Source organism: Hylaeus anthracinus, unplaced genomic scaffold (assembly GCF_026225885.1).
Source record: "Hylaeus anthracinus isolate JK02 unplaced genomic scaffold, UHH_iyHylAnth1.0_haploid 12001, whole genome shotgun sequence".
Lineage (NCBI taxonomy): Eukaryota > Metazoa > Arthropoda > Insecta > Hymenoptera > Colletidae > Hylaeus > Hylaeus anthracinus.
In genome coordinates, this window is record NW_026534348.1 from 22,695,049 (window position 1) to 22,710,374 (window position 15,326).

General features: G+C 34.3%; 1 protein-coding gene across 2 annotated transcripts in view; it reads right to left on the reverse strand.

Moving 5' to 3' along the window:
- Window positions 1–2,198: 2,198 nt before the first annotated feature.
- The window catches only part of LOC128891202 (uncharacterized), a 46,037-nt gene continuing 32,909 nt past the window's right edge, over window positions 2,199–15,326 (reverse strand). For both annotated transcript variants that reach the window (XM_054150522.1, XM_054150521.1), the window contains 2 exons: window positions 14,201–14,486; window positions 2,199–3,982 (listed from right to left, as the gene is read on the reverse strand). In XM_054150522.1, coding sequence (XP_054006497.1) covers window positions 3,804–3,982; window positions 14,201–14,486 — 465 coding nt within the window. In that variant the 3' untranslated portion in view covers window positions 2,199–3,803. The remainder of the gene's footprint in view (window positions 3,983–14,200; window positions 14,487–15,326) is intronic.

A 15,326-nucleotide genomic window follows, 5' to 3' on the forward strand; every position in this document is an offset into this window, starting at 1 on the left:
ATAAGCTATCGATCGGTAAGGTGTTAAAAATCTATCGTAAATCTGTTTAAATAAACATTGCGAGTAATTTCAAAATGTAAACGTCTAAAGTGAATATGATATTCTTTATAATGGTTTCACGTCTATATCTAATATATTTGAATTGTTTACTTATGCTAAATTTTCATGAATACTATAACAATCCCATAAACAATCGAATTATATAACGTTGCTTCTTAAGCTGTATATACTAACCATGACTTTTCAAATAATATTTTATTAAGAATTGGTACAAAATTTAAGGAGATCAAAATCTTACTTAATCTACTGCTGATAAACACTACTAACCGTTTCACCTGCAAACCAGAAGATGAATAAAATGAAAATGATTTTTCAGCACCTGCAATCTGTAAACTTGAGTGATAAACAAACTATAAACAGGAAATTTTTTTCTAATTTTTTTCTTTTTAATATAACTTATCCATTCATTCTTATCAATATTACCCAAAATTGTTACAAATTTGCGTCAGAACTGCGGTAGGATCTGGAAAAAAAAGAAATAACCCACAGTTATAGTTTAATCTTTATTTTTGTTGAAATAAGACTTTTATACTTCTGTAGGTATGAATAGTATACGTTTATACGTGAATGTGTATGTATGTATGTGTGCTTGTGTACGTGTAGCCGTGTACATATGTACACATGTATACAATTCAAAAAACGGTCGTTCTAAAGTCTAAAAAGGAGTCTTAACGTAAGTTTCCGTGTTCCATTTACAATGGAACAACTTGTCTGTAACTGTATCAAAATCGTTCTTTCAGCTGGACAATCGTGCGCACTAAATTAATTTTGTTTACATACAACCAATTTAGTTATTATTATCGTTAACGTTCTTATTGCAGTCGCATTCATGTATATGCGAATAAGAAATAAACGAATTATTTTTCTTAATACTAATCATTTCAAGATATTTGAATGACTAAATGGATATAAATCATAAGTATAGTAATTGATAATAATAAAATTATGTAAATTTGTTTTTTTTCGAAGTTTTATATCATATATATATATATATATAATTTACATAATTTTATTATATTATGATATATAATATATCGTTGCGAAAACTGCTCACGAGAGTCCAGATAACGAACGATAACAAGGATCGCTCATTTTTGGACCACATTGCAAGCAACAATTGTAGTATACTTTCTTAGTTGTAAATATGTAAAATCTAAAAGAACGGTTCTGTCCAGATCTCCCTGTTTTATACAGTGTGAAAAAATCCTAACGTATTTTTATCTTACCGTGAACTGAATTTTCATCTTTGTCTTTGTTTCTTGTCTCCGCGTAGACTTTAAGCCACTTTTAAACGTTCAAGCGATTGTTTCGAGGTTATCGACAATGGGTAATAGGATATCTTATTAATAAAGAGATAATGAGAACATTCTAATGATTGAGTAACAGCCAATGAGAGGAGTCTTCAAGAGAGGAATTTAATACTTAGTCTTGGTAATTTATTAAATTATAAGCAATAGTTAAAATCTGAAAAACTTCACTTACTTAGAGACACGCCTTTTCAGGTGTTTTAACTAATGTACGAAAAGAAATAGACAAGGCTGTGTATGTTAAACATAAGTTCGCTTGCTCACCTTAACAATTACTTGTGCTACTGGCGAAAGTCCATCTACCACCTCGGTCGATCGGCTTCATTTCGTATATTTTGAAATGCAGTTTTTTTATTTTGTTTTTATTTCCATAATAAAATATTGCGTACGTTTCGTAGACACCTATAAGGTCGCGAATCTCACAAAATCATGTTACCATAACGCGGGCAGACGCACCGTAGAAGAATTTAGCGCGCCACGATGAAAGAACAAATTACAGAATGGCAAAAAAGTGCCAATAACTGTATATATCGAAATACGAGATAAACGGCAATTCGTATATGTATAGGTTATTCCTTACGAACAATGGAATTTCCCGTTTCTAGAAGAAACTATTTTAAAATTTTTCTTGTAAAAAGGCCTCGTGAAGTTATATTCGTATCCTAGCTGAAAATCTTGAAAGCAAATCTTTAAATGCGCGAACATTATTAGAAAATAGTATTTCTCGAGAAAATTTTCAATTATTTCGTTCTATTTCTTTATAAATTTCAAATTCGATTTATTTAATTATTACTGTCTGTTTAACCACTAAAGTAACGCTAAAAAGATTCGTTCTCTTTTTATAATGTTGTGAACATCACTGTTTTAATAGATAAAATGCGACGATCGAGGAAGAATGTCAATTACAATGATACTGTATGTTAGTATATTATATTATATTGCTCCGTGCCACTTACGACGAACATAATAGCGGGTGCAAATAAACTAAAGATGTGTCTGTTACAATAAACGTACACGCACGTACGCACGCGCTATGTAAACGGAGATGTTAATCTATTTGTAGCTAGAATAGTTCGTAAAATCCAGGTTCATCATCACAGAAAAGCTATATTATATATACACATACGCCTATTTACATACATGTTTTGTAAAACGTTGCATGCACGAACGCGCATTAATTATAAGAGAATAGGGGGAAAACTATATTGAAACAGCTAATCGAGCACGGTTGGCTCGTTATTCGATTAATCTCACTTTTTGTCTTTGTTTGACCCAAAACTAATACAAAAACGCTCGTTTTAACTAATACAAAGACGACAATGCGCACTCTCGTTGTTTAGATTTAATTAATAGTAAAATTATTAGAAGGCTGAAAGTATTCAATTACGAATCCATAATTGAAGTTGTACCTCAACAAATATCTCACATAACACATAATTATAGTAATATCTTTGGCGTTATTTTCAAATAACCTGTCAGATGTACGCATAACCGAGTGAATAAATTCACGCTGAAAGGAACATTTTTAATTAAAAAGAAGAAAAGAAAAAGTATATCGAAGAATGATACAAAACAACATAATTTATTCTATGTGGAAAGAAAAAACTTTGGCTGAACATTCATCGACTTATCATTTTTATCGTTCACAATTATCCTGAGATTCAAACTGTTTTCAATTGTTAATGATTGAAGATATAAACGAAAGTCGTTCACCATGTATTCGTAGATCGTTCGACCCATTGCTATCATCGAGCATCGTGTTGTCTTAATTTGTACATTATATTCTAATAATAACTAATCGCAAATCTCTGTATTGTGTTTGAAAATTTGGTAATATTAACCGATTCTTGTTAAAAGTCTTGTTTAACGTTATAGTATGACCATCGATTAAACGTAATACGATATGGTAGTGACTTTGCTGAATTTACGCGCAAGCATAAGTTTTTTTTCATGGGTCGGTTGCAATGAGATTTTTCATCGCGGTTGATATCATTGTTAACAACTGATACTCGCGTCTACATTATAAACGGTAGTAGTTGTTTCTTTTTACCAATTTTTGTGAAAATCTTAAGATTCACATTTCGAAATAAAAATACCCTTTAACGATAAGATTAAGGATGTACAAAGACATTGCGTTTTTTTTGTTGGTCAGTTACTTCACGTGTCGAATCCCTTTGTTATCCCGCACGTGTACATACTCTCCTACTCTAAGAAGGAATCAGGAACGTTTAATTAAATGTAAAAACACGTAATTGTTTCGGAGCGACTCGAGGAAAAAGGGTGCCGTTGCGATAATTCGAAAAATTAATTATACATCGGTGAATTGCAATTCCTTGGGTGGAAATATTATTTCCATAAATTCCGTTGAATAATACACAATCGGGCGTGTCGGCGACATTTTTCCTCCCTTGAAAGGATCGGCAAGCCTCGGCTAATTTAAACGCTGTTCACGTTTGAAAAATCATTATCGGTCTCTTCTTTCTTCGATCCGTTCACGCATCTTCGGTATAGATTAATTAAAGGCATCGCCAGCAGCAGCACTCCGCTTAACGCAATGAACAAACCGGCCAAGTAAAACGACAAATCGTACGTCCCCGTGATATCGTACAGCCAACCTGAAACAATCGAAATACGTTCGCAATATGACGCGTTACTAGCTCCACAAAAAGTGGCATTAAAGGAATATTTCTTTCTTTAGGCTAATTTTGTGATTTTATTTGCACTTGACGTAAACTTTTGAAATTTGGAACGTTTATTTGTACATGTATGTATAAGATTTTGTTAAATTTACACTTGTGCTGCTCAATTTCTTTCGAAGTTACGTACATTAATTTACGTCATGTTAAATGGAACCGATCCAGAATATTAAGAGGATACTCTACTTTTTTTTAAAGGCCAAAGTACTTGGTATACTCTTTTGAAGTTTGGGATGTTTATTCGTACACATATAAACAAGATTCTATTGAATTTACAGTCGTCCTGATTAATCTGTTTCGAAGTTACAAACAATATTCCAGGTCATTTCAAACGAAACGATTCAACAAATATGTGAATCCGTCCTAATGATGCTAAACCAATGAAAAGTGATTTTGTTTTAATCGTTATGAACGTGGTTATAGTGTGAATTAGGAAAAAGGTAATAAAAGAAAACATGAAAAATGGCGGCACTTTAAACTTATATCTTCAATTTCTTCATACAATTTATATAATACACTAGCCGTAAAAAAAAACGGGACACTATTTTAAAACGTCATAACTCCGAGAGTTTTCAACCGATCTTCAGGAAACTTCGTGGGTTTAGTTTTGAAGTGTCCTTTGGGTGTGTGCAAAGTTGCATTGACGAGGGTTGATGAGAAAGGGTTAATTCACCCCCCTAAAGGGGTAATGCAGAAAAACGGCACTTCAGAAGGGTCCAGGGACGACGGAAGGTGGTGAAAAAATCAAAAAAACCTTTGGGGCGACTCTGTTTGATGCCCCCTACAAAATGCACTCCTTGAAATCGCTCTCGGACAAACCCACCCCTCACAACACCTCACCCCCTCTAAAATCCACAATTTTTGGACGACAGTCTCGATTTTGGACTCAATGCATTCTCTGGACTCCCCTGATCCAGAAAATGCTATCGCTCATACCGTGCACCCCATAGGCACCCTTTGGGAGGGGGGGGGCAGCTCGCAAATTTTCAACCCCCTTCGTAATGGAGCACTTCCACACATCGGAGGGCGATGAAATTCACCCTGTTTGTTCTCGATACGTTAAGGATGAATGCCGAAAAGGTCCCGTTTCGAAAACTGCCCCCAGAGCTGAAGGGAGGGGGGCAGAGGTAGCGGTGGTCCACCCCCCAGTGTATGGGTTGGAACGTTGTTTCGTTGCGTGGATCACATGTCCAACAGTCCAGGGCATCGGTGCGACACAGTTTTCATATCTTTTTCCCGCGTGAATGGAAATAAAATTCGAAAATGTCGATATTTTTAAAAACTCGCTTCCAACTTCAGGCCCATCTGCAGAGTGAACGAGTAACCCTCCGTTCGCGGATTCAGACACGCGAATGCTTTATTAACAGATCCCCAAAAAATCAGATTTTTTTAACCCCGCTTTCGTTGTCAAATCGGCGCAACTTTGAAAGAGTAGTAAATGGGCCGTCCAAAAATTGTGGATTTTAGGGGGGTGGGTTTGTCCGAGAGCGATTTCAAGGGGTGCATTTTGTAGGGGGCATCAAACAGAGTCGCCCCAAAGGTTTTTTTTATTTTTTCACCACCTTCCGTCGTCCCTGGACCCTTCTGAAGTGTCGTTTTTCTGCATTACTCCTTTAGGGGGGTGAATTAACCCTTTCTCATCAATCCTCGTCATTGCAACTTTGCACACGCCCAGAGGACACTTCAAAACTAAACCTCACGAAGTTTCCCGAAGATCGGTTGAAAACTCTCGGAGTTATGATGTTTTAAAATAGTGTCCCGTTTTTTTTGACGGCTAGTGTACTTTTAGTGATGCGAAAAAATAATACTTTTTAAAACATCTTTAAGTATCTTATGTACATAAAAATAATTTGGTATAAATATTTTAGAGATCTTAATTTAAGTAACAAGAATATAAAAAAGGATCTATTATTTGACCTAGAAAAGAAAGAGTATGGTCGTAAAACAGAGTTTTGTTTTATCGAGTGATGAATTGGGTCACCTTTAGTTCAGGAAATAAATTATTACGTGAAATTTAATTTTAGCGTCATGATTAAAGTATATATACGTATACTTAACATTGAACAAAAGTGAAAGGTATACTAATTTTTGGGGACATTGAATCGTAGGCTTAAAAAGAAATAAGCAACAGATATCGAAATCACTCATTAAGGAAATGATTTTTAATTCGACTGTATATGGATGTCATTTGTATTAGAATTATTTAAATAAATAAGAAAGCGGTGACTATCAGACAAAAAGAGATTTTTCATTCATTGAAACCAGAACTTCGCTTTACCAGAATTTTGTTGGTCTTGCGATAATAGAACTCGAGATTTATTAATTAAACGTCGGTTTACTCGAACCATGTAACTTCAAAGCTATGCTATGTATGATCGTATAATTCATAGAGGTTTCGAGTTGCCGTGGGGAGTGCACTGATATTTGATCCTGCTACCTCCCGACCTTTGACGAACACTAACGTCATTAAGCATGTGTATTACGTATAATAAGTCGAACACGGATGAACGCCTATATCCATCTCCGACTTATGACACGTAATAGTGTGAAATACAATTTCCTCGTAATTAAATTAAGTAATATGCATGCGTACAATAAAATTGACCGAATCATCTCACGTCGACTCTCTTGCCCAACGAAATCATTTTAAGGGCGCACGACATTGTCAATCTCTTTTACGAACTGATTTCTTTTCGTCCATTTCTTGAAAAATGCAGATTTCAAGAATTTTGTTTCAAATTTTGAGAAGGAAATCACTGGATTCGCTAAAGTTATAGTCTTGAGCGTGGTATTGCTACAGAATTTATTATTTCAATCTACAACATTTATACTACTAACATTTATAGTCTTCGGAGAATCTATCCATCAAAATTGGTATATCATACTAAAATTGTAACAAAAGTGTGTTAACTTTTTTAGAAACAATTTCATCCTTAAATTTTGAGGGAATTTCGCAGATTAGTGCATTTCTTAAAAGGAGCCAGAAAATCTTTCTATACAAATTGGTACATTATACTAAAAGTAGCTGTGCCTCGCGGTTTCACCCGCGTGGAATACTAATATCGCAACCCTTTTTTACCCCTTTAGGGCTTTCTTATTCCTTGTACACATCATAAAGGAAAGCTTTCTATGTTTAAGGGTTTAGCCTAGGCGTTGATTGTAATCAGCAAGGGTTTCATTCTTATATATGTATAGAAAAGATAATAATAGAAAGTGTGTGTAAAATTTAAAATAAAAATCTTCTATACTTTTTTGAATAAAAAGTCTTGATACAATTTCGCAGACCTGTGTAATTCTTAAAAGAAACCACAAAATATCAATGAACGCCGACTGCCACATCTATGTTGTCAGATTCCTTTCCTTAGTTGAACCCTTTCAAACTAGCGACGCTTATAGTAGTACAGCTATACATACTGCTCGTGATATGCTATCAGTAGAGATTCCTACTTCACGTGTATCGAAATACCCACGTACACGGGTAATTAATGGATCCGTGTTACGATCCATTATCCAAACACGATATAATATCGGTTAATTTTAATTATTAACAAGACAAGCGTAGAATTGGAAAAAGATTTTTCTACTGTGTAACAGCGTGGTCTGTAGAATTTACATTACACGAATAATTAAAATTAATCGATATTATATCGTGTTTGGTACCATTTTCATCAGTATAACATCAGGAATTCAGTAGTGCAATTTATTTCTTTAACTTTTATAAAACACAACAAAAAGTGAACATATCATGACAAACATTTTACACTTTAATGCTCGGACCCTTTGAGGTCCGTCGTGAGTTAAAGTCGGCACACGTGCGCTTTGGATGGTTCAACCCTTGGTTTATGGCTTTCAGTGATCACTCGATTTCACTTCATATGCATCGTATTATTACGGGATTAACGCCGATGGATTCCTTACGTTTTCCTGATGAAAACGCTGCTAAACACTATGTAAATCGGACTATTTTTAACAAAGATAGACAAAAAGCGTGCAAATCATTGTTTCCATATAATTTCCTTCTAAATAATCCGAATTGTATCCTGTCTGGTACCATTCTCATCGGGATAACATAAGGAATCGATTGGTAATACATCCGTTAAGATCTGATAAGAAATACGGAAAATGATGGTCGACCTCCTTTGAGTCTAGTTTGCTACGTCCTTTTTATGATACCATTGTTGCCTGGCGGCGGACTAACATGTGTACTCGGAAAAGCTTGAAATCATTCGAGTTGCCCGGTTCTTTCGGGTCGCTTGATTTTTTCGGACCGCTCGGTTTTATTCGGGTAGCTTGAAAAATTCAAGGTACTTGGTTTCTTCGGGTAGCTTGAATCTTTCAAGCTACTCGGTTTTTTCAAGTACTCGACTCGGCTTGGAAATCGGGTCCCAGTTTGACTCGGCTTAAAAGCCGCTTAAATATTCGGTCTTTCCGACAGCTCTAATCTCTTTCTTTATTTCTCATTTCATGTTGAACATTTAAATTTGTTACAACAAGACTTTCTGCCATGCGTTATGTGTGCTTTTGAAAACTTAAGGGACTGAATCTGGTATTGTAATATAATAAATTGTGTAAATTATTTGTAAATAACACATACAAACCTTATTTTACTTGCAAATTAATGTAGAACTTAAAATAAAACTACATTTGTCTTTTATTACACTAAGCATAGAGTCTACAATATACATAATGTGTCTGAAGCCAGATATAGGAAAGACACCAGCTTCAGTCCTTTAAGTTTCCAAAAGCATACAGAATGCATGGCAGGATGTTTCACTGCAAGAAATTTAAATGTTAAAGATGAAGCGAGAAATGAAGAAAGAAATCAACTGTTTGTAACGCACAATTCATCGTATTGCAATATCAGTTTCAGTCGTTAGAATTTTCAAAAGTACACACAATGTATGGCAGAAAGTTTTGTTGCAAAAAATTTTAATAATGAGAAAATGAACAGAGATCCACTATTTGTAACACATAATTTATTGTATTACAATAACATAGAAAAAGAGAGCTCAGACTTAGTCCTTTAATTTCTCAAAAGTACCTATGACACATGACAGAAAGTCTTGTTGCACTTAAATGTTACTGATAAAGTGATTACATTTTTTCTTTAATAAATTTCTTGCAATGAGATTTCCTGCAATACGTTCCGCGTACATTTGAAACCTTAAAGGATTCAAACTGGTCTCTCATTTTCTATTATTTGAAGTCATTCACTATAGAAATTATCTATGTAAAAAGAAGTGAGATCCCCATAAAAAACTTAAAAGAAGTAAAAAAATTACGCCAAGTACATGAAAAAGTAAAGGACTTAAAGAGTAATCGTAGAAAAATAGAAGATCCCCCTAAAAAAATTCAAGAAAGTAGAAAAAGAAGTGAAATCGAAATGAGCTGGCAGTACATGAAGGTGCTTTCCAGCAAAGTGAAAAGGTGACACTGTATAACACAATGAAAAATTCGGTGCTTTCCAACTATGCGCAGCTAAAATGCTGTGTTCAACAGTGCTGACGTTCAGATCCTAATGACAATTCATGTAAAGTGACTGCTCCGCACTTTAGCGGTGACATGAAGAAGCTAAATAGTGTATCAACCACAAACTGAGACTGTTTAGACATTTGCCTAGATGTCCGTGGCCTGGAAGTCAAATGCTTGGCGTGGCCAGGCAAAGCATTCTCAGATCATCAATACCCATTCTTTCTCTGTCGCAGACTTTCACATAATTAGACACAGACTTTCAATTTAAAACTTTGACAACGGCCAGGCAAGGTCAAGGTTTTGATGAATAAGCATTATTTTAAAATGTAAAAAAATGGAAATGTACTCATATTGTCAGCGTTTTAAACTGACAAATTATCTGAAAGTCTGCGACAGAGAAAGAATGGGTATTGATGATCTGAGAATGCTTTGCCTGGCCACGCCAAGCATTTGACTTCCAGGCCACGGACATCTAGGCAAATGTCTAAACAGTCTCAGTTTGTGGTTGATACACTATTTAGCTTCTTCATGTCACCGCTAAAGTGCGGAGCAGTCACTTTACATGAATTGTCATTAGGATCTGAACGTCAGCACTGTTGAACACAGCATTTTAGCTGCGCATAGTTGGAAAGCACCGAATTTTTCATTGTGTTATACAGTGTCACCTTTTCACTTTGCTGGAAAGCACCTTCATGTACTGCCAGCTCATTTCGATTTCACTTCTTTTTCTACTTTCTTGAATTTTTTTAGGGGGATCTTCTATTTTTCTACGATTACTCTTTAAGTCCTTTACTTTTTCATGTACTTGGCGTAATTTTTTTACTTCTTTTAAGTTTTTTATGGGGATCTCACTTCTTTTTACATAGATAATTTCTATAGTGAATGACTTCAAATAATAGAAAATGAGAGACCAGTTTGAATCCTTTAAGGTTTCAAATGTACGCGGAACGTATTGCAGGAAATCTCATTGCAAGAAATTTATTAAAGAAAAAATGTAATCACTTTATCAGTAACATTTAAGTGCAACAAGACTTTCTGTCATGTGTCATAGGTACTTTTGAGAAATTAAAGGACTAAGTCTGAGCTCTCTTTTTCTATGTTATTGTAATACAATAAATTATGTGTTACAAATAGTGGATCTCTGTTCATTTTCTCATTATTAAAATTTTTTGCAACAAAACTTTCTGCCATACATTGTGTGTACTTTTGAAAATTCTAACGACTGAAACTGATATTGCAATACGATGAATTGTGCGTTACAAACAGTTGATTTCTTTCTTCATTTCTCGCTTCATCTTTAACATTTAAATTTCTTGCAGTGAAACATCCTGCCATGCATTCTGTATGCTTTTGGAAACTTAAAGGACTGAAGCTGGTGTCTTTCCTATATCTGGCTTCAGACACATTATGTATATTGTAGACTCTATGCTTAGTGTAATAAAAGACAAATGTAGTTTTATTTTAAGTTCTACATTAATTTGCAAGTAAAATAAGGTTTGTATGTGTTATTTACAAATAATTTACACAATTTATTATATTACAATACCAGATTCAGTCCCTTAAGTTTTCAAAAGCACACATAACGCATGGCAGAAAGTCTTGTTGTAACAAATTTAAATGTTCAACATAAAGTATGAAATGGAAAAAGAGGTCCACTATTTCTAACGCACAATTTGTTATATTATAATACCAGTTTCAGTCTTTTATGTTTCCAAAGTACACACAACACATCGCAAAATATTTTGTTGCTAGAAATTGAAATGTTCAACATGAAATGAGAAATAAAGAAAGAAATCCACTATGTGTACCGCACAATGTATTGTATTGGAATAAAATTCATAAGTATACACAACGTGTGGCAGAAAAATGTACAAAGAGATCCACTATTGGTAACGCACAATTTATTGTATTATAATTCCAGTTTCAGTCCTTTAAGTTTTCAAAAGTACGCACAATGCATGTCAGAAAGTCTTGTTACATGAAACCAAAATGTCACAAATCCAAACTGACAGTTACAGGTTAGAAATGAACGAGCGGCATGAGTGACAGCCATATTACAAAAGCTTATGTGCGATTTACATAAGAAAAATGCCTTTAGATTTAGAAAATACAGCAAGCGTGAGGACATATTAATGTCAGAAGTTTCGGATTAGGTTGGAATCGCGTTTTCTCGAGGAAAAGATACGCGGTAGCGCTAGCGCCAGGCACATACGGGGAGGCTATTTTTTCATGTACTTGGGCGTCGAGACGCTACCGCGTCTCTAGATAAATAGACTTCGAACGCTTAATAGAATTCATATTTTTATATACATAAATGGAGGAACAGAAACTTAAGTGAAAATATGATGTTTTTTCTAAATGTTGTAACGTGTATTTTAAATTTTATATTTTATATATTTATGCATTTGTTCACATCCTTGTACATCTTTGTATCCTCATTTAATATCCGCAGTCTAATGAAGCAAAGAGAAAAGAAAAGTCACTTAAAAGAAGAAGTAGTGAATAATAGTAAAAAGAAAGTAAAAAGAAATCAACGCAATCTTTTAAAAAAAACTCGAACTGTGAGGTCGAAATGTTTGAGTAAATTTAAATACTAGTTTGTAGCAGACTATTTTTTGTCTTCAAATTAGATTTATATCCCCTAAGTAATCGTCTACATAAATCTTCATCATGATTAGAAATTTAGGAGATCCAGCAGATTTTGTAGAAAGTGAAGGAAATAAAAAATGTATTAAGGCCATTGACGAGTTATTCCCCCACAACGTTTGTCTACTCTTCTATCTATCCCAGTGTTTTTCAAACTTTGAATGAAGAAAGATATGGATAACATGAAGAATTCTTTATATATTTGCAATATAGAGAGTAGAAGTATGAATAAATTATTTATTAATAAGACAGTTTTTCAGGCACTTAATTTCACCAGAAATTGCTTCTAAATAATTTTGAATGTTTAACGAGTCAAAGGATCAAACAAATGTTTTGATGTGTATACTTCGAATGCAGAAACTCTCTTTTTTTTGGAGCACGCCCTTTAATAAGTTTGCAAACCGCTGGTTTACCGTATCTTCGCGCAAACAAACAGATATATTGTATGTATACAAGCTCTTCATCTCTCAAACAGAGAGACAAGCTGACAGCGTAAGACAGTCCACTTGTGGAGCCCCTTATGCGGCTTTCTTACTTTGTTCCCCTTTGCATATCATGTTAAATTTCCATGAGCAGCTCACATAAGGGTAACTTGAATAATTTCGTGACACTAAGAAATTTTTATTTCTATTTTTAAGATATTACTAAAAAAAAAAATTATGTACAGGTAAACTTGATTCCATGTGAGCAATGTAGGAATAGACCATAATATGAAATTATTCGAGTTTCCCCTGCGACGTAACACAAGTTAACGTCACTGTACTACAGTAATAAATAAAGTTGAGGAAATCCCTTGAGCCACGGAGCTTGTGGTGCTAGGCAACAATGACATGATATAATATGATCACCTAAACCTGTCGTTTATATTTAAAAATAGAACAAAAAATGATTGGGGCAAGAATGTAAAGACGTAACATTTCGTCTCTAACATTTGTCTCTTGGAACGAAATATTTTTCTTTATAATTGTTCTTTGGTGACCTTGCATGACTTTCGACTTAAGATTCAATTTCCTGTTAGAAGCAAATTAAACAAAAAAATGTATCTTTCCACTGGAAAACAATTTAACTTTTTTGAAATACCCTTGAAGCTACCATCTAGAATTAACAAGCATTACTATGCTAGACTCACCACGAAACCAAGCAATTTCTGTGTCAATTACTCCTTTCTATCTCTAAAAATAAACGAGTCACCCAGGTGACCTGTCTTAAGTGCCCCGCCCTATATGTATAGTAATCGTATCTGATGTGATTGGCAGTTAGGAAAGCGACCTTGAACGGCCAATTCTTCTAATCATAGTTCACCTAAGAAAAGATTAGGAGGGTCTCATACACTAAACGTTAAAAATAAGTTGATTTATCCTGTTTACACAAACTTAAGGTTTTATAAATAGAATATGGAAAATGAGGACGGTAAGACAGCGTGTTTTTTTATCCAAGTAGTTCGGACAACATATTTCGTCTATAAATATATAATTCTTTAAGAAAAGAAGATACTCCGTCGATGAAAAGTTTCCGACTACTTCGATATTCGTGGAAAATTCACAAATTAATGAAAAATAGGTGGTAAGTTCGTATTTTAACATTTAATCATAGATTGGTGTATCGAAATACAACAAATTACAAATATTTTAAAAATATTTAAAGTTTCAAAACTCCCTATTAAAAAGTAATTAAAAAATAATTTGTAACGTTCCATTGAAAAAACAATTTAAAGGTCTTCAAATGTTCTTCACGTCCTTTCCATTAATTTGCGAATCTTCCACAAATATCCAAATGGTCAGAAACTTTCCTCCAACCGAGTATATACTCTCTGGAACTAAGTATAAACGAATATGCAAGCTCTGAAATAGTTGCTATCAAAAATATTCCAACAATTCAAAAAGAAACGTCTTTTTACAGTATTCTAGAGTGGGAGTCTACCTTGATAAACGAGTTCCGTTAATGAATCGATAGTTTGGGTTCACTATGTGCATAATTACGAGTTGGTTGAAAATATCAGCGAATTCATTTCACTCTTACCAGCTAACGGGGGGCCCATGAGATTGGCAACACCCTGAACCAAAAGCAGCAGTCCGTACGCGTTCGTGAACCTATCCAAAGTGATTAAATCGACGAGGATGATGCTGGTGAGACTGTAGTTGGCTCCAATGAATAATCCAAAAGCACCAGATATCGCGCACAAAGTGTAATAACTGCTGACCACCATAGGTATTAAAGCTGTAACCGCACCGCAAAAAGCCATACAAACTGCGTACACAACGGATGCGTTCACCCATGCTCTGTCACCTGCCCAGCCAAGTAGAATCTGAAAAATAAGCATGCAGTTACCTTTTAATTTTTAAACGCTTGGTGGTATCTCGAATTGAATTAAGGGGAGAAACTACCTTGGACGCGTAAAATTTATAGCTATAAAAATATCAAAAACATGTTTTTACAAAAGTTATTTGGTCAAAATAGACAAATTATATATTATAAATAATTTTGTTGTGATTACAGAGTAATAGGTCAAATTTGGAAAACAAATTAATTTTTTAAAATGGAACCCTACATATCTATATCTATAATAGCATTTGCTTAGCCAAATTCATCGACCTATAATACGTGGTCATTTATTGTAATATAAAGCCTTAAATTTCCAGTTGGTAAAAAAAGGATAGAGCATCTTTATTCCTTCATTCCATCTTTTATTCATTACTTCTTTCTAATAATTAATAAAATTAGTTTAGATATTATCACTAATGATAAATACATAAGAACTATTACAATATGCACGACACATTGCATTTTAACTGCCAAGATCAGACGAGGTCGAAGGTGTAGTTCCTGAGGAATCAATAGCGGAGGGATAAATTTTCCAAGCATTATTTCCATGTTAACCTCACCACCGCATCCCTCGGATAACCCTTGCGTGACGTGAATTCAGGGTCAAAGGGAGTTTACAATCAAATGAGATCAAGGAGGGTGAATGGATCTGTTGTATTGCGTCATTGAGTGACCTAAGACGAGCTTGACGTAATAAGAACATTTAGGAAGGTTCCCGATTTAACGAAGTCATCAATCTTATATGTGTCATCGATCTGTTCGTTATTTATGAAAAGAATGCTCCACATTTGGCGTGTCTTAGTTAAATTACAAGATCTTAAAT